At 37.1% G+C, this 21414-nt stretch overlaps 1 protein-coding gene across 3 annotated transcripts in view; it reads right to left on the bottom strand.

Annotated features, from left to right (window-relative positions):
- The window catches only part of BCKDHB (branched chain keto acid dehydrogenase E1 subunit beta), a 118051-nt gene that overhangs the window by 35674 nt on the left and 60963 nt on the right, over window positions 1–21414 (bottom strand). For all 3 annotated transcript variants that reach the window (XR_011697117.1, XM_071548663.1, XM_071548662.1), the window contains exon 9: window positions 11093–11179. Coding sequence is in view for 2 of the 3 variants with exons in the window: in XM_071548663.1 (XP_071404764.1) it covers window positions 11093–11179 (87 nt within the window). In the remaining variant the exon portion in view is untranslated. The remainder of the gene's footprint in view (window positions 1–11092; window positions 11180–21414) is intronic.

The raw sequence follows: 21414 nt of genomic DNA, 5'->3' as shown, positions 1-21414 counted from the left end.
CACTTGCTGTAACATGGACAAAAGGCACTTCTTCAGTGATGGCAGGGAACAAAATATTATTTCCAAGTAAATGTATCTTAGGAAGAATTCCAGACACAACTACATAGACCAACTATTCCAGAGTCAGAAATTTCCATATGTAGATTAATAAAAGACGGGTCGGCCTGTTTGTAGAGAAATGTTTTCAGTTTTGAATGTTGTTTTACAAAATGATTGCTTCAGTGGTAGGTGCAGAGGAAGCAGTCCTTCCTTCCTGACTCAGTCACATCCAGCATTAATTCCTCACCAGTTTTCTCTCATTGTGAGACAACTGTCAGTAGAATAATTTGTGATATATGTGCCTAGGACAATTTTTCCTGCTTGGATGTTCGCTGTTAAACATGGCAAGACTAACACACATTTCCAGTGGGATATAGACAGATGCCATTACTGCCATTGCTCTTTCAATAAAGCTGCCATTCAAAATCCCATTGTTGTAACGAACAGCACAACTACACAAAGCATCACAGGCACTGACAATGTACAGCATATGAATTACATGTACCACTAGGAGTAGCTCATGCTTATTCTCTTATGCCGGTGTTACATTATAAAATAGACCTTTCTCTAGCTGTCTAAAGCCTCATTGCAGACCTTCTCCCACTGTTGTCATTTTTCTCATGTAAGTGACTGCAACTTTTCTGAGGAACTAATTTCAGGCTTATATCTACTATTCAGGAATTCTTAAATGGCTTTAATAACTTTTGTTTTCTAATTGTAGTGTTTTAACTCTTACATCCCTATGTGATAGCCCTGAACATGCGTCCATTTACATTAAAAAAGATTAGCAGACAAAAAAGACTATTCAACAATTATTTCCTTTGTGCCTACCTAAACTATCATAGCACAACTCAGCATCATCATTACTTACCCCACAGCTGTATGTCCAGATCTGAGGCTTTAAGCCAGGGTGGCACTTGGGCACTGATTAGCTGTGTCTGTCCCCAGGGAGAGCAGGCAGTTCCCTTCTCAAGAAAGCAACAAAAGATCCTAGGCTAGTTTTTTAGGCAATACAACTGCACCCTCCATTTTCTCTGCTTTATTAAAGATTTTAATTTAGCCAACAGCAACAGGATAAAATTCACAGCACTCTGGAAGTGCACAGAAGCACAGAAGAGTTCAAGAGGCTCTTTTTACATCCTTTCCTATGAATACATTCACCACAGAACTGAAATAATTTGATCTTGTGTGCATACATAAAACATGAATAAATACACAGTTTTATAGGCTTTTTATGTATTCATTAAATCTACAAGAAAATTTAAAAATAAATGTTCCTTATATAAAGTATTTTAAAAACTTCACTGAGCCATTAACATGTAAGGATAGATTTTTCTGTTCTGTACTAAAATTTTCCCCTATTCTGCATGGATTTTTATATGCCACAGATCACTATTCTCCAGTCATGCTACTTTGAACTACATCTGTTTCTCTAAACTAATAGTCTAGCCAGACCATTAGCAATGGCCATATCAAAATATTAGAGGTCAGGAAAAAAAACAGAACAATATACTTGCATGAATCAGTATTTTAGAACCCCAAGCCAACCCACTAAAGCAAATTTTAAAGTAAATAAGACAGGCCACTGACTCCCTACTCCAAAGAAGCAAACCTGACATATAGGGCAAACAAAAAACTCCCCATTATTTTTACCCTGGCTTGCCAGTGTCCCTTAGTACGTATTAACTTGCTATACCTGGGCCTAACAAAGGATTCGAGCTTCCCACTGAAACATTTCGAGAAATGATGCCAAAGGTCAAGTGACTTCAACCACCCAAGGAGTGTTTTATAGCTCTCAAGCACAGGAAAATGGAAGAAATATCATTACCACACTTTTACAGGGGACTCCTGCTAAACTGCTGTTCCAAGCATTTACCTGGGGTTCTAAAGCAATTTGTAATTTATTGGGAGGAACAGATAATGCCAAACAAAATAAAGGAAGTTAAACATAGTATTGTTCAGTTTTCAAGCAGAAGATAAGTTAAATATCCTTGAGTTAGCAGTTGCTTTGCAGAGTTGCCCTATTCTTGAGTCATGCCACAGATCATCTTTTATCAGACTAGAGTCAGAATTTCAAAGGATTTTATTTCTTATATTAATTTTCATTAAGCAATTTTCATTAAATACAGCACTGGTTCGTTCCTCCTCTCAAAGTTGGTGATTTGCCATGGTGTATATATATCTATATCTATATAGATAGATATAGATATATCGAGGCCTGCTCAGTAACAGCTTTAACATGGACCCAAAATGGCTATAGGAAAGTTCATAGTTTTGATGGCCCCCTAAATCACCATTAATTATGTTTACATGCCAGTTGGAAAAGCTGATGTTATTAAACCCTAATACGGTATTAGAGGGAGACAAAAACAAAAAAGAAAAATATCACAGCATCACAGACCAAAAAACACAGGATATGCAGACCACAGAAGTTTTTCTGGTTTTTGCCCAACTCACGATGTGGAGTAAAACCATCTCATTTCCATCAACTCCATGGCTATCAGAAAAGCAAATGTTAGATTCTTAACATGATTCTAATTAAAGCGGTTTGAATTAAAATTGCAAATATAAAGTGTACCTTAGAGTACGTATAAACACAAAAAGGTTCCTTCAATTAGAAAAACAATTCCTAATAGCCAGAAAGATGAAAATGCAAATTGGATGGAGTGTACAGAAAAGAGAAAATTTTAATTCTGCCTCAGTGCCCATGCTTGGTCTTTTTCAGAATCAGTGTTTGGAAGACCAAACACATTGTTCAAAGCTATAAAACACAATAAATGAACAGGGGTGCATCAGCAGGAAAACGATGCTGAAGTTCAGCCTCAGGCATACCGACATTTGCATGCCAAATTAAATATCAAAACGTTAAAAAGGCCTCCGTGAATACTTTAAGAGCATACTTAATACCATACACTCGAATGATTAAGGTGAATCAAACACTGAACTTGTTCAGTAGTTAAAACTTTTGATTTCACTGAACCACAATGACTCTCAACATACTTTTGCCACTTTACCACTTCATATTGCCCTGGGATAAACTTCTGCCTCTTCAAGAATTTGCATTTAAAAAAATGAAAAAGTGCTTAGCTACACACTTGTGTACCCCACCAATGCAGGAAAAACCAGTTCAAACAGGGGAAGACAAACAGGGTTTGATCATCTCAAAGAAATGCTGCCCTCTGCCTAACAGACAGTGCAGCTGAAAGTGGAACAGGAAAGGGTTATTTTGCTTCAGTGCCAAAAGCCTTTGTCCAGTACATTACAAGAAAATAAGTAACTCCATAGAAAGCATGGAAATTAACTATAAGCTGCAAAAACGTTCTTTTCTCAGTTGAATGCTTTCTTAAAAGGTGCCTATTTGGCTGGGCATTGCCTATCAGAAATGCCTTCCTGGCAAAGCAGGCAGCCTCAAGCTGATCACTGCCTTTAGTTTTTTCTGTTCCATCCATGGTGAAGTATTCACTGACACTCACCTGCCATCCTACCCACCCTTTCCATCAGTGAACTCTGATGCCATAGCAGCAAAGCTGGGAATCATAGCACTCTCCTAAAGAGCAGGCATTTAGTCCCATATGCTGGGAATGGCCCCTCAAAACCTTACTGATTGCCTTGTTCTCTCACTTAAAATTCAAGACTTGTAATGAGGCAGCGCTTACTATGTCCCTCTCCTTTCCGCACCTATGGAAACTGCCAACCTCCTGTCTCATTCTTGTCTCTACCTCTCCAAAGAAGAAAGAGCTTTAGCTCCCGTAGCACATGAGAAAAGCTTACTCCAACCCATAATTATTAGAGAACACACTAAAAACCAAGTAGATAGGGCACACTCTCAATGTGTAGAAACCTACATCCAAATCAGTGCCACTGGGATTCAAGTGTGGGTCAATAATTGCTATGAGAAGCCATGTGCTACAAGTGGGTGACTGAAACATCACCTGCAGGTACAGCACTGGTTCGTGCCTCCTCTCACACATGGAATGAGATTGCCCTCAAAAGAACGAGCGTGCATGAGCAGTCCCCTGGCTGGGAAATGTCAGCCCACATGCCCCCTCTTGCATGGACCTCTTCACAAGCTGTTTCACAGAAGCTAAAAAGACTTCAAGTTGAGGTATAGATGAATAAGACATTATGATTTTTGTTAAGTCTAGAGACTGGACTAATTGGACATGTAAACAGTCAATGTTTACATCTTTTGAGAGTGTGTTCTAGGGCTGATTTTACAAAAATCTTTGAGCGCTTCATCTTCCAAGTTGAATGTTGTTTTAGGATTTGGGTGTTGTTTGCTTGTTTTAAAGAAACGTATGTGGGGGTTTTACACAGTACAGAATACTGTGTGTCCCATTTAATATTTGGCTAAATTGAACTGATTAAATCATTTTTCTCTCCTCAGTACTGAATATATTCCAACCTAGAGGAACACAACATTCCCTTGTAGACTGAACTGATAACATGTGCCAGTATTATAACAATTTTCTGTTTGCGTTTTAAAGAAATTTGTTCCTCCTTAAGTTCACTAAAATTAAATAAGCGTGCATAAAGTCTCATGGGTAAATTGGACTTTATGACATGATAACATCAAACAAAACATCTTAGAAGTCCATTCATCCTGTGCTGCATTTCTTACAGTTATAAAACAAGACATTGGTATGGGTCATAGGTATCAGAACACAAGACAAATGAAAATTAAGATGCTTCTATGCGGAGAGTCAAACTATAATAAGAGACTTTTGTGTAACATCCAAAATCATTTGGGCTTCAAAGAGTTAGTGTGGAGAAAGTCCAGGCACCACCCTGTGAACCGGCATTGCTTGTTAGATTTAGGTTCCCTTTTAAAAGGAACACAAGCTGAGAAAAATGCCACTTCTGTCAGACAAACACAACCACCAAATCTCTACAGCTGGGGTCACAAGCCCCAGGACTGTGCAATGGTTTAAGAGGGGGCATACAGCAGAGTACAAGGCATAAAACTTGTTCTTCCTAATTTACAAAAGAAAGGAAAAAAATACTAAATGTTTATTGCTGTATCAAAGCTCTTTAGAAAGCTCTTTAAGATAAACTCTTAGTTTGATAATTAGTATAAAAGAGTCACATTAAATTCCTAGATCAAATTCCCAATCTGAAAGATCATTTTTTATATAGATTTTACAGAACTTTTCAGCATCACAGGGAATCTTACTTTGCAAATATTTTTGTAGTATGTAAATCTCATTTTTATTGATTAATATTACAGCTTTATTTGAGAAATAGTTTTTGTATCATCTTATCTATTTACTTTCATTTTCTACACTGTGTAACAAAATATGTTTACATTCAATATTGTGCAAGACTTCAGACTCGAGTAGCAAAAGCTGCCTCTAGTTCATGCTGCATCATAAATTGTGAGCTTGCTGAACAGCTTACAGTCACATTTCATAAACACAAGAAACATTTTCACATACCTTTGACTCAAGTCACTAAATGGCAACTTTATGCTGATATTTCCCTTACTGCTCCCAACCCCTATACCAGTATTTTCTAGGTCATACTTCTCCTGACAGAAACTGATGGTGATCTATAAAACCAGACTTGTATATTGTAGTTTGTGATTCCTGCTGGATGTGCCAAAAGAGTGACATGAAAATTAAATAGGGTAACAAATGAAGGACTACACCCTGTCAGTATTTCATCTCTTCCAATTTTACTGCCTATTGTAATTGTGTCAAAGAAAAGTAGAAAAACATCATTTCAGATGCAATAATTTTCCTACATCAGCTGAACAACCATATTGCTGTACCTGCATGTTTTATTGTGCCTTTTCCTTAGATATCTGTGTTACATTTAGTCCAAAGCCCCTTCATTTAGACATTCCATTAAATGTCTAAACTCAGTGAAAAAAAGTCTGTGTTCTATGAAAAGCTGTCCAGGCTGGCCTGTGTTCAGTCATCTTTCTAATTAATATGGGAAAACATGTTTGAGTCTTCTTTTATTATTTCTCCAGCTGAACAGAGAACAATTAAAATTTCCTTCATTTCTGTAATTATGTAGTTATAACAATTTGTACCTCAGACTCCACCAGCTTCTTAAGACATACATATTCCATCATATCTCAAAGGTCACTTCAAAAGGCAACTTACTTCAACACATATTCTGAGAATGAAAACGTATAAATATAAAAAAGTAACAATTACACTGGAAGCATTGCTTTCAATAAAGAGAGACTTTAAGTAGCAGTTTACAGCCTGTTCATTAAATTAGACTTTAAGTGGCACCAGAACAACATCTGATGCTTTCACCATAACACCAAAATAAATCCCACAGACCCAGTCATTAACTAGTTCCATTTGCACTAAGTACAGACATAGGTGCATAATCTGAAATTCAAACCTGGTCTCACAAATATTTTGAAGTACTGCATTGCATTGACTTCCTCAAAACGTCACAGAGAGCCATGGAGGACTGTCACAGCCTCACTGGGAAATTCTACTTTAACTTCTGCTCACAAGAAAACTGAAATAATGGAACTATTTCGAATATCTCAACATCCTAAATTCTAAAGACAAATAATGTAGTGATATGAAAAATGATTCAGGACAAACATTCTGAAATTACTTTGTTGGAAAGGTGATTTTTTTTTCATTAGGACTCCATAAAATAATACTTGTTTAAGACAGTTGCTGTATAATTTCAGCCAATACCAGTCCAATATGATTTTACTTTAAATGCTGATACTGCTGAAATTACCAATTTTTGGGGGATTGTTGTTTTTGTTTTGCTACTTTTTTCTCTGTGGTAACCTGCTTTAGAATAAAACTGCTATGAAACTCTTATGTCTTTGAAAGGTATTCCTAGACATACCCACTTTTCCTTTTCCTGAAATGCTTCTCACAAAACCAGCTCATATAGTTTTCCCTAATGTCACACTCTAGCAGGAAATTATGGCACTTACTGGAGATTAGGCTTTATTTTGCTGCAGGAGGAAGAAATCTAAAGCACCACCAACCAAACAATCAAATACTATTATCCTCAATTTTTAGATACAGAACCCAAGATTTGAAAAATAAGATCATGTAACTCAGCCTCAGATACAGGTTATTTCATTGAATTTTCTTGGTCCTATCATGTGGAAGACTGTTAGCCCTGTGTAATTCTGAGAAGCACATTGAGTCCTATGGAAGGGCTCAAAGGGATAAAGCAGTTACCAAGCAATAAGAGAAGAAACTATGTTAATAAGACAGAAACCCATAATTAAATAAAAATTGCTTTGCTCCTGCAAGAATGACAAAATGCCCCTTTTCACATCTGTGCAACCCTCTACAAAAAACAATGTGCTGACTTGTTATTTTACAGACAGCCACGATCTTTACAAGGTCAGCTAACAAATTTAAGTCATGTGCATTTCTTGTATTTTATTAACATCACATATTTTCATCGTGTATTCTGCTATAACGTCATTGATGTACACATTAATCAAAATTCCTAAAAGAAAATTTTAATTCCTTACATGAAAACATTAAAAATTATTAAAGCATTTTCTGTCTTTCAGTATTTTAGCCATTATTTGTAGAGAATGGCTAGAAACCACCAAGACCTTCCTGTGACACACATTTTCTGTATTTGTGAGATCAGTGCCAAAGGGTATGTGCTAAATCCCTACTTTTATTTAAGCCCTGCCAGAAAACAGTAACCATCTTATTACTGTAACTATAATACAACCTTCCTTTCTATGCTTATCTCTCAATTTTCCCATACCTATGCCTCCCCAAATCAACCTGGTCCCCACGGCTCCACAGTTTTGGTTCCTCTTCTAAAAATCCTACAAGTCTTGTATGATTCTAAAATGCTTCTCCCCACATCTCATAATGCAACTCAAATGCTGGCAAGTAGCAAACCCCCTCAGATCCAGAGTGTCCCTTACTCCTGGTGCTGGCTCTCTCCACACCAGCCCCCGGGGCAAAGGCTCATGACAGCCCTGGCAAGAACTGAGTCTGGGACTCCATTTCCCAGACTATTTGGGTTTCCCTGCCCACTGAGCTGCTGAGCTCTGCTTCGTGTGTGTCTGCAGACTGTTGAGCGTTTTATCACACAACTTAACAGTCTATTCCTGCTTCCTTTTTTCCACCCATTCATCCCTCTTTGAAAATATCCTGCTTCTCCCTTTTCTTTTTTTCTTTTTCTTTTTGTTTTTTTAATGGACACAATTATTGGATTTACGTTTCTTTGTATTACAAGTGATTAATGTTTTGATTGATTCCACATACAAGTCTTCATTATTTTGGAAGTGACATCTCAGTGGGCCTTTCTCCCACATCTTCTCAAACTTTGCTCCAACCATACAGCTTAAACAAAAGTTTAATGTTTCCTCGGCTGAACATGACATTTATGCATGCTTTTATACAGAATATAACCAATTTGGATTATTAACTGTAGCTGTATTGAATTTATCCTAACATCTGTTGCTCACTCCAGAATATTCATTGAGATCACATGTGAAACATCAGAACAAAGGGAAAAGTCTTATCACGTAGCATTTTTACTACACCGTCTCATCGCGTTCATAGTTTTATGTGTTTGAGTCCAATAATGTGGCCCTTTCAAATATTCTGTATTCAACATAAAATTGATTTAATATGCTCTCCACACACTGCTTTTAATCTCTCAGATGCAAAAAGAAAACTATTAAATGTCGTTTATTCCTAGAGTTCATGAGTGAAAGCCGTCATTTCCATTTGTACTCTTTTCTTGAAGTGTACATCACCATAAAATGTTTGTGACCATTAACTTTAAAAATAACCTATATACTTTTATTCATGTTATTTCTATGACAAGCGACCTCACAGCAAGGATGGAATAACAATATGGAAACTAACTATCTAATCCAACTGGACACACTTTACTGAAGTCCTATTACTTCCATGTGTAAAAGGAAACTAAAGCCAACTGCAATTGCCAATTTTTTGCATTCACAGTATACACTGTATCCAGCAAAAGCGAATTTCACTTTTTATTTTTATTTTTACAGCATGGTGATATGAGACATATGGGCTTAACTTGATCATTTAGAGATCAGGTTTTTTAACTGAGTAAGAAAGGCAAGGTCTTTTGTATGTCTAAAGCAATACTGTTCTTTAAAAAGTTGTAATGCTTTGAAAATATTATTGTAATCTCTTTTACAGTATAGTCTTTAAAGTACTCATATCAAAACCTTAGTATGGATGATAGAATCTTCAAGAACGGACATACAGAGTAATGAGAATACAGTTATAACAGATTCAAGTTGACCCATTTATGTAAAAGAAACTTGTCACAGATAAACTCAGTGCCAGAGAGTTATATTCCAATTTATTCTGAGGGAGCACATGTGATAGATTAACTAGTATTTCTCAAGATAAAAATCATAGTTTCCTAAGAAGTATAAATATAAAATTACAAGCAACTATAATAAAACAAGAAAATACTTCCTTCAATATTGACAGAAACAAATAGCACTTCACTAAAGCACTTTAAACTTGGTTTTCTAAAAAAGTGATATTTGTCAAGATAGAGCTCTGATATGAAAAATTACACCATGACAGATCAGTTGGGTAAGTAGCTCTGTCAGTGGAGGTGTGAGGAGATTAAAAACTCGCATTATAGTTTTAGCAGTATATTGAGCATCCCATGCTCTTCCAATGATATTTACTGATGAGGCTTTTTCTTTTCAGCTCACTTTACTCTCCAATACATATGCTTTCTTTTGCTATACCAGTAAATTCTGACATGGTTGCAGGGCTCAGTACAGTTTTCTCCTCAAGTGGTAATAACAACACAAGACACTAAAAGGCAGGCTCTTTTGGTTGAGTTTATTTGACATTTTTGTATGAATTTTTTAAATGCTATCACTTTCTACACTCAGATTTGGCAGTACCATAGGACTTTAGTAGCCCTAGTTTAATCACAGAGAATACCTATAAAAGGAAGGAGGTTAAATGCTAATTAGTTAGAAAGATGAAAAATAATAGAATCACAGAATGGTTTTGATTGGAAGAGACCTTCAAGATCATCTAGTTCCAACACCTGCTGCCACAGGCAGGGACACCTTCCCCTAGACCAGGTCGCTAAAAGCCCCATCCAGCCTGGCCTTGAACACTTCTATGGATGGGGCATCCACAACTTCTCTGGGCAATTGATGCCTCATCAACCTCAGAGTAAAGAATTTCTTTTATAAATCTAACCTACTTTCTGCTCCTCTCCTAAACTTCCCCTCCTTCGGTTTGAATCCACTACTCTTTGTCCTATCACTTCAGTTCCTGATGAAAAGTCCCTCTGTGGCTTCCTTCAGTTACTGGAAGGCTGCTATGAGATTTGAACAGTGACAGTGAAGTCCTCGGGACTGTCACAGCACCCGGTACTAACCGGGACTGACCCTGCTGAGCATCCGAGACCTGACGGGATGGGATGGCAGGGAGGCATTGAACTGCCAGGGGACGGTCCCACTGAGACTCGAACTCAGGACCTTGGGATTCAGAGTCCAGAGTGCTCTCCTATATACCACGAGACCCCCTCCGCTACTGATGTAAAGCCTTTCAAAACTGTTCTGCTCATACAGTCAACATGTGTGTGAGCACCACAATTACACAAGAACAACATCTGAAGACTCCTTTTCTAATGAGGTCTCTGAACACTGTTATACTGTACTGGACCTGAGTGCTTTTTCTGGGTCTGATTTCCACATTCCTAGAAGGCAGTTTTCAGAAGCTTCAGGGATAAGCATATGAGAAAAATAAAAAGGTATATTAAAACCAGAGTGTACATAAAGATTTTTCCTCTTCATCTGACAGTGCATTCTCCCTGCTTTGCAGTGAAAGTTCAACTTCTAGCTTAGCAGACACTATGCTTAGTACCTGATATGTAGATGATTTCTCAGCTGTACAGATAAAGTAAGGCAGGCAACCACAAAACTGAAATTTAATAAAAATGCAAAAGAGAATAACCAGGAAAAAAAATTAAAACCTCAATTTTTAATGTAGTAATAAGCATTTCTTCCACAGGTAAACATATTCATCCATGCAGAACACTTAAAAACAAATAACCTGTGTACCTGAACTGTGGAACTGATTTCAGATGCAAATCCTCCTGTCAAGGGAGCCTCATGGCTAATCAGCAATCGCCCAGTCTTTGCCACCGACTGAAAAGGAAAAACAAAACCCCAAAATGTCATCAAATTACAACTCTTATGATTTCTTACTTGTACTACACGTGGAACATATGAGATATGTGACTTCATTAGCAGTGTTAGAATGTAGCTACTTTTCCCCTATTGCATTTCCAGTGAAAGAAAAATTATCCTAAAAGACTAAATTGAGGAATCCATAGGATGTTCTCATATTTACTATAAAAGTGTTTGTATTTTCCACTCGCTTTTAAGCAAATATCAAGAAAAAAATTGAATCCATCATATATGAATTTACCCTATTAATGCAAACTGCAACATTTCTGAACTAGAATAAGGATTTTAACAAGTAGTCCATAAAAAATTGAATCATGAAAATACTAAAAGACAGATATAAAGAAATCCCTCACTGATATCTCTGCACAGCCAGTTCCTACATTCCTATGAATCTTACCTATTCAGAAAGTAAACCTGGTAAATAAAAATTTTAGCAAGAAAACACATGGATTACTATGGCTTATTTAAGTTTTACACAGCAATTAGAAGCAACATTGTCTAATTTTACATCTCAGTGTTTGTGCAATTTTTATGTGATCTACTTTACAAAAAAATACATAGCATAATATATACAGAAGGTTATCTACACATCTTTAGTCAAGAAACAAACCTGTGTTCATTATGAAACATAACAATGAAAGTAAAATATTTTTAATCTGATGGGAATATAAAGCTTCACCACACTCAAATATCTTGATGTTTATTGTAACTACACATGAAATTGCCTAGAACTGAACAGTATCAGATACCTTTGGTCAGAAATATGGCGGAAAAGTCTCAGTTTCCATAATATGCATTTTAAAATTAATATAATAAGGTGTATTAAAAAGTCTCATAAACTTCTAGACATGCACATCAGAAAAATAATCAGATTAATGTGTACGTTAATCTTTCAAGAACAGTTGAGATCTGATATTTAAGATAAGTACATAATGTACTGCTGGTGCACCATTAGTCATCAAGTGGAAAAGCTCAAGACAGCACTAGCTATCATATCAGATTTTCTGATCCTCAATTTAATGTCCACACCAACACAGTCTCCAGTTGGGCAGCTCCGTGTAATCTGTCTAATAGAATACATAAAGACAATGCCTTAATTATGCAGCTTTCCGTCTGGTTCAGTATTTTTCTAATTCTTTTGCTCTTCTAGCAATGACTCAATCAGTGGCTCTAAGCAGCTCATCCACACATGTGCTGGCAACTCACAGGCTATGAACATGATCCATATACTGTACTATGAAGTGGTTTGACAAGATTCAGAGCTAAACAAGAGAGAAAAAGACATTTCAACAATTGGAAAGTAATCCAGTTACATAGGCTGATTTCGTGCATTTCTTTTGCCAACACTGGAAACTCATACCTAAAGAGCAGAGGCATTAGCTGAATATAAATCTGTCCAATACATCAAAACACTTCAACGAACAAAACGTACGCTTCAGTTTTAAGTTGATATGATAAAACTGATACAATCAAGTACAAGTTGCTGTGGTAAAACTGATACAACTAATCAATGTTAAAGTTCAGATTTTGGGTTTGTTGTTTTGGTTTTTTTTAATCCTCCTAGTTTTATTTTAAAGAAAGATTCTCTTGCATATATATTTGTTCTGAGAGCCTGACATTTTAATACATTACAAACTGTCATTAAAGTTACAGATTTCATTTTTCAGAATTCAGGAGTATGAGATATTAGAAATCATATAGGAAAAGTCACATGGCACCAGACCAGTAATCCAGCAGTCCGATATCTTATCTCCCAAAAGGAGATAACTTAATGTTCAGGGAAGAGTCAGAATAGGGCCTCTAATTTGTTCCTTCACTTTGTCTCAGTCTCCAGTTATTTCCACATAACTGGTTTCCTGAATCCAATATGGTCTCTTGCACTAAATAGCTTGGAACTTTTATTTCAACTGCTCTCACACTAAATCAACATAAACAATAAAATTAAAAAAAAACTTATAAAAAGTAAAAAATAATCTCTTTTTGGAAGCCTGCCTCTACTATATGAGAAATCCTTGTTTTTACATATTATTCCCAAGGTCTTCAAGGATTCCTTGCTTGTAGGAGCTTGTTAAGAGTGAGCAAGCAGCTATGATCACCAAGCCCTGAATACATCATGCCAGCCCTGCTAGAACACAGTATATATAGATATACACACATCATTTCTGGTACAAAACCATGCTAGCATAGCTTCAGTGCCTTTAGCATCCATACCAGCTTGTTCAGGGCCACCAGGGATACCCGCACCACATGGCACCATATTGAAAACAAATTCTCCTAATGGTTAAACCAGAATCAAAGTGAGCAGAAATGAACCACTACACTGCAAATGAGAGTAATGGACTTTAAAGAAGGATGCAAGTATTGTGAGAACTAAGTATTCCAAGCTCCCCACATCAATTTCTACTTTGTATTAACACCATGTTCCCAAACTACAGTGAGTCTTACAGAATCTTAATTACAGTATTTCCAGTGTTTGCAAATGCATCACACCTATTGCTAAGTTCTTCCAGTGTCCAACACCCTTCCCTGTACAATTTTTCACTTTATTTCCAAACTAATTTGACTGACATCAACTACAAAGCTGTCTGTTCTTGTTATTATTTGTTTGCTAGAAGGGGACACAATCTATGATCACATTTCTGCTCCCATATGAATACATTAAGACTGTGATCAAATGGTCTCTTAACCACAGTTTTGCTCAACTTAGCTGACTGAGCTCTAAATCTTTCAGCAAACAGCACATTTCCAATTCCTTCATCATTCTCACAACTCTATCCAGAATTATCTCCAGTTTTCTATGCCCTTGAAGCACACCCATCTGGAGCTATCACTACAGATTTTTTCAGAACACCACCAAACAAAGATAACACAGCCTCAATACTGCAACTCTTAGATGTATGAGGCCTTTTGGCCAAAGCATAATAACACAAGTCCAGCTTTAACTGATGACTGCAATTCCCTGTTCTTGGGAGAGAGGATTTTCTCCTTAAAGGATAATTTCTTCCTGGAATAAAGATGGATATATGGTGCACATTTATTATTTCAACACACAAGATTATATTGAGATATGCTGAAAAATATATTGTGTGTCTGAGTCTAGCTCAGCTAATGAGCTTATCCTCTCTTTATCAGTCACTGAGTGACTATTTTATCTGTTTATTCAGCTGTTTGTTGTCTCTAATTTTTATAAGTAACAGTTTTAAATGCTTTCTGTATATTTGATGGAAATATTTAAAAAAACATGTTCGAAATCCAACTTTGCAAGACCTTGGGACTTTACTATTTCTATTCACTAACACTGCCCTTTTCTGCCAGAGAGTTAAAGTCAGTGCCTATTTAGCATTCTCAAATAATGTTGAACTGTTCATCATGTATTCCTAATTATTTTTGAATAGCTGCTTCTCTTCCTTGATAATTTCTTCCTAGTTTATAAACCATTCCCTCTAACTGATCTGGTACAGGGAGTTTCTGTGGCAAAACAGCTCTATAAGGTATCAGATTAATAAATTCCTGGTCAAGAGTTACTTTCAGTCAGCAAACATATCAGGTCTTTGCATTCCCTTTTAATTTTAATTATGTTATTGGTTTTTCCTATCTTAAAAATGACAGTACTATACATGAATAACAGCAGACAATAGCAACAGATGGGATTTTTTTAAACACAATTTTAAAATATATATTACCATGTAAAAGTGTTTCAGTCCATATAGCTTAGAACAAAGCCAAATGAACAAACCCCAACATTTTCATACATTGATAGTGTACTAGAATGGCTAACATAAAATTTCTATATCTTCATACAAAAAATTTAATCTTATTTCCTGGAAGCAAAACAGTTAATCAGTTAAAAGTGAAAGTTTCAAAATTAGCTGCTATACAATCTATAGGGCACAGTAGACATTGTTAATGATAATGCAGATATCAGTGCTGTCCTATAAAACATTAATTTCATTTTTAAAATCTATTGCAAAACGTTAGTCCCTGTTAGTTCAAATGAAGCAAGAACTCAACTACCAGGATAATCAAAGCCCCAGTGCTCAGAAAACCATTTACAGACCAAATAAATGCAGTTCAGTAACATCAGGTAATGGTATCTTCAACCTTCAAACTGAATGGGAAATATCACTGGCATAAAACTGGACAAAACAGTACTAAAATCAGCACAGTGTAACAAAGTGGCCAGCATTGAATCCTACCATTTTATCATCTTTTAAAAAGGAGTGTTATCTTTCATTTGGATTAGTGAGAGAAAAGGATGGCCTTCAAAGAACAATGCATTTTGTCGCCTCACAAGAAGACACTTGCATTACTGTAAGGTTTGATTCTCCATTTTCCCAGCATTCCCACTGTCTTCCAAAACTCCAGCCTTTTCACTTTTTCTTACATAAATGAAAGATGAAAATTTTGAACTGCATTAAGATTTTGAAATCTTACAGCTCATGTAGACTGCTTTAAATATGTAGTTTTGAAGAATATGGTATGGCTGAAGAGATTGCACTGACAAAAATATTCCCTCTTTACATCCACAACCAGAAGTTTTTGCTTGTTGATCTTTACTGTCCAAACTTTTGAGGGCACTCAGAGATTCTGTAGGTATATCATGTCTCAAATTAAATGAAAACTTTTTTTTTTTCCCAATTTTAGTAACAGACCATAAGGGGAATTCAGAGGCACCATCCAGGCATTTAGAGACCATGGCTGCTCTTTGTGTCACGGTCACTCTGTGCTTTCATAGCCAAGTTCAGATGGGCTTTCAAAAGGGAGAAGAGCTAACCTGGTCAGAACCTTCTGTTCCAAGCCCATCCCTGACACCTCCTCAATACCCAAGGAGCTACGGGGCAAGCCATCTGAAGGGGATAATCTGATTTATGTTGCACAGTAAGCACAAAGCAGCAAACACCACTTCAGAGACAGATTTAAAGATGGGAGGCAGATCAAGATTCACTCACAGAAACCTTCAGCAGTGCTCTCCCTTTGGAAGGCAGGAGAGACTCAGGTTATGGCACATCACTATCATCTCTGCTGTATCTAATCATTAAAGAAGAGACTCTAGACCTTAAAACTACTAAAGTAACCCCAAAATAAAATCAGAAATCAATATTGACTATACTTTTCCACCTCTATTTCATTGCCATGACTGTTGTACATTGGGTCATTCACAAGGACAACAACTGGTGTTGCATCAGAGCAAAAGGCTAATGATGGATCTGATAAGGGAATGTAAAATAACCCTCTTAATGCCTTTGCAAAACAAGTACTTTCAGGGTGCACTCTGAAGGTTGTCTGAACTGCAGCCCAGTATTTTTGCAGTGAAGCAGCTGAGCAAACTGTTTTCAACTTCCCTGACCACACTCTTCATCCAAGAGTTTCTATAATCACTTTTCTGTTCAACTCTCAATTCATTGTGTTGGCCGATGACAGATGAAAACAACACAAGTCTGGCACTTCCAAGCACTGTGAAATGTAGGTGTTGACACTATCAATAACACCCTGAGCCTACTTAGGAGAAAGCAGTCAAACCAAACTGAGTTTGACGGGAAACTGCATTTAACACTACTACTCTCCACACACAGCAACACCACTACTTCCAGCATAACCAGTTGCTTCACTAACACAGCAAATGCCTTTAAAGAAATTATCAAAGCCAAAATTTTATTATAAATGGCTGTCATTTGGTCACAATGGCAAGTTGCCTGTTTTATTTAAGAAGAAAATCTTGTTCTCAGAATAAAAAGATTTTCCATCTCTTACTACAAAGGAATTATTTTGATGTTCACTCTTCCATTTAAGTTTTTGCATACTTTTGATTGTGCACTTTAAAGAGTATTAAAATTTCCTGCTCAATTGAAAAATTAGCTTTCCACAGCAATTTTTTTAAAGCCAGAATTCTGAAATTGTATTTGTATTGTAAACCATTTAGCAGCAAATATGTATGAAGCAATTATAACATCGTATAAAATGAACATTAATAGATATGTGCTTTTACCAAAACCAATTCAGAATATGTAAGCTTTTAAAAAAATAGCACTTGGTAAAGTTTCAATAAAAAATTAATTCATTAATTAATTAAATAAATAAATAAACTTTTTTTTTTTTCATTTTTAGATCAGCGTTAATAAATTTTTACTTGGAAAATGTAAAACCTGAGGGAGGTTACTTTCCCTAACCCATTAGTTCTACTTTCCCTCTAACTTTTCAATAACAAATTAAATAGCATAGCAGCATTCTTGGTACTGAACACCATAAGCACAGGACTAGAAATAAGACCCCCAATTTCTATTCAGCACTTCCCACAGATAAATATGTAACATAATGTGCTGTGGATTACACATAGCACACACAGATCCATAGCATGACATGTCCCAAATATAACGCATTGTTTGTGTATGTGATACATTGACAATCTTAAAACAAATGTAGTTATTCCATCCCCAATTTTCAGACATCCCAGAGCCTTACTGAAGTTGTGGGATCTTTGGAAAACCAGATCCTCAAGCACCTTAATTTTTTTTTTACTAGCGTCCTAAGGGAAAAAAAGGAAGGAAAGGGGAACAGGTTGTCTCCTAATAGCCTGAACACAAGAAAGCCCTGTAGCTTTCTAGTGATCATGTTCTAGTTTGCAAATTATAGCCATCAGTTGCCCAAGACTGCCTTGTCCTGGAAGCAGGAAAAGCTTGGAATAGTATGAGCTTTTTAAAGCTCCAACCCAACAAAAAAAACCCCAACTTCTAACATTGAAGAAAAAATTAATGAAAAGAAATTAAAATAACATCATTTGGTGTGGGTTTCAACAGAACTAAATTCACAGAGAAGGAAAATGAGAGAAGCCTTCAAACATTCTCTCTCACAGTGCATACACAACACTTCCAAAAACTGACTGAAATTCATTTACTCATTTACCAGTAAAACCAAGATAATTCAGAGATAAGCAAATTACATGAAAAACCATTACTTCACAGCATACAGCTCAACAGCCCAAAGCATGAATGAGATTTCTCAGCTACTGGTAACAAGACAGTCAGCCTTACGCTCCTTCTGTTAAGATTCTGTCAAGTATAACAAACATGTCACAGCATTGTATAGCAGAGAATCCTAGTGGAACACTGGCAACAATCTATGTAGATCAAAGATATGCTACTTGGAAAGGAAAAGAGGTCACTTTTATTCCATCACTTAGGAAAGTCATTGGACAAAAATCTTTAACCAAAACTTTTCAAGCAATAAAACGAAAAAACATAGATAATAATGTAACAGATGACTACGATGATTAACAGCAGGGAATGGAAAACAAGTCCAACACGTTTTTAACTTGAGACAAACAGCTAAAAAGTTGCCAATTTTAACTGATCCGCATTAGCAGAGCACAAATCTTAGTCTTCCTGCTAGTAGTTAACCAAAACGCAGGCTTCTAATCCACTCCTGTCTGCTTGTTCAGCTGATGCAGCCGAAGTTATGCTTTCTGACCTACAAGTCCGAAATTCAGGGACTGCAGAGGGCATGGCTGAGACTCCTGCAGCAGGCTCAGAGCTACTGCCAGCTCTGGAAGCACAGAATTAGTTTCCCCAAAGCAAAAGGATCTGTGATAATCGATTTACATGGCAAGGATGAGCAGATCCTTTAGGGCTCACAGACAGCAAAGAGCACAAAGATGAAGAGGCTTTGATTCTGGTTTCTGTCAAGGAGAAGCAAAACATAGGAGACAACACTAACAGGAAACAGGGACAAGGGAAATAACAGAGAACAGCCTCCACTAGTGTTGAACTAGTGCAACCTTTACCTATCAGGGTGGTTAGAGAGGCTGTCCTGCTTCACAAATACCCTGTGTCACTGGACCCACAACTTTACCTGCCTTCCCTGGAGCAAAATATGAAAATAGACAAAATCCACAGGAGACCAAAAAACCCAAACAACTCATAACCTAGAAATTACAATTTTAAGTATCATAGTAATGGAGAAAAATGTAGGAAAACAAGGAGCAGTATTTGAAATGTATCTGCTGCTCAATGAGATGTTTACTTGAAATCAAATGATTAATGCTTCATCAAATAAATTATCAACTCACGTCCTATGGTACAGCATGTCAGTAGACAGCACACAGATTTCAATGTCATACTGTCTATTCAGCTCTTTGAAAGTGAGTATTGTGCATTTGAATATTGATTTCTAAGAAGGAGTAAAAGCTCAAAAAGAAACAACTTCAGTTGATTTTACATGGCCACTTCAAATCTCTTCCCCCTAAGTGATCAGTCCAGCTATACTTCCACCTGGCTACTACTTTTACCACCTCCATAGTATTAGCACAATACAGCAGGATGAAAATCCTAATGAGAGCCCAAAGGAAAGGGAAGGAACAAGCACACAATTTAGAGCATAGGGAAAGCTGGACGACATTTTTGACAGTGGCAAAGGCAGAAGCAGGAGAAGATGTTAACAGCAGAATGGCAGGAGGAAGGGAAGGAGGGAGGAAGAGAAGACAGGCTCTAGTACAGACCCCTGCAGTACTTCCTTGTCACTGGCTTCCAGGTAGAATACTATACTCTACCCACTAACCATGACTATCTAGGCCCAATTGCACAAACACCATTCTACCCATCCAGTTGTCCATCAGCTCAGAGAGGAACACACTAACTTGGATGTAGGAGTATTCTGAGAGAGTATCAAAAGCTTTGCTGCAGTCAAGGTAAGTGTCATTCACTGTTCATCCCTTGTTCACAGATCCAGACACTTATCACAAACTTAGCCTCAGCAAGGCCATGCTTACTTTTCCTCATCTTCTCCTTAATATGTTCAGAAATTATATGAAACTTTCAGTCTGTGTGAAGAATACTAGGATTAATTATTAAAAACAGCCTCAAAGCATTACTGATGATTCTTTCATGAAATATATAACATTTTCTTAAATTTGATCAGAAAAAGGCAACCCAGTGGTCACTGAAGCAGAAGACATGCAAGTGTAAACAATCTGAGTTCTGCCAGTGAGACGACCCACAGCAGGGAGCACTCCAGCAATCTCAATACCCATTTGCAGAATCATATTCTAAACCATTATTCAATAAATATTATTGTTGTTTTCCTCTTGAGCAACTCTGCAGTTGCATCTTGGGGGACTGTATACTCTCAGCAGAGCTGCAGATACAAAACTGGGAGAAGTAGCTGATAGGCCAGAGGAGCTGTGATGCCATTTGGAGAGACCTGGACAGACTGACAGGAACCTCATGAAGCTCAAAAAAGGGAAGCACAAAGTCCTGTTCCCAGAGAGGAACAACTCCAGGCACCAGCGCACGCTGCAGCTGCACTGCTGGAAAGCAGCTTGGTAGGTAAGGCAGTTGGATGCCCTGATGGCCACCACATTGACCATGAGCCAGAAATGTACCCCTGAAGCAAAGGAGGCAAATAGTGTGCTGAGCTGCATTAACAGTGTTGCCAATCAGACAAGGGAGGTTGATGTTGCCTCTCCACTCAGCATTGGTGAGGCCATACCTGGAATGCTGTGTCTGGTTCTGCACTCCTCAGAAAGAGACAAATGAACATACTGGAGATAAACCAACAAAGGGCCACAAGGATGATTAAGGGACTGTGATGCAGGGACCTCATCAATGTACATACATACCCAAAGGGAGGGTGCAAAGAAGACAGAGCCGGGCCCTTTTCAGTGGTGCCCAGCAACTGCACTGCATTTTGTCATTATGCTGATGTTGCATAACATTCTGGTTAAGCCTCACCACTTTGAAATCCACATCAGGATGGATCTTTGCCCCAGTTTAAAATGTATGCGTGGCTGGAACAGTTCATAAAGAACTAATGTGACCACAGCAGAGATGCATATATGAAACATCTTGCAGAGAAATGTTAACACAACCATAAAACTTACTGACTCGACACACCAGGATTTTAATATTCTAGTATGTATCATTTTACTCTATAAATGCCAAAAATAATTCTGAAATACTAATGTGGGTTCTTCCTGCATAGCACCAAAAACATAATGCTGTAGCATGAAAATGGTGGTGCAGAGACAATAAAAAATGAAAACAAGCACAGAAGTAATGCAAAGTAACATGGAAAATTAAAAAAAAATTATAGTCAAAACCAAAGGGGCTGGCTACAGGGCTAGAAATGATAAAACACTTATGGCCTTTAAATCCTACACAACATTTGTCAGGGTATGGTTGAGATGATCAACAGGGATTTAC

This window comes from Pithys albifrons, chromosome 2 (assembly GCF_047495875.1).
Source record: "Pithys albifrons albifrons isolate INPA30051 chromosome 2, PitAlb_v1, whole genome shotgun sequence".
NCBI lineage: Eukaryota > Metazoa > Chordata > Aves > Passeriformes > Thamnophilidae > Pithys > Pithys albifrons.
The sequence above is the reverse complement of the archived record's forward strand: the minus strand, read 5'-3'. Positions and strand labels throughout refer to the sequence as shown.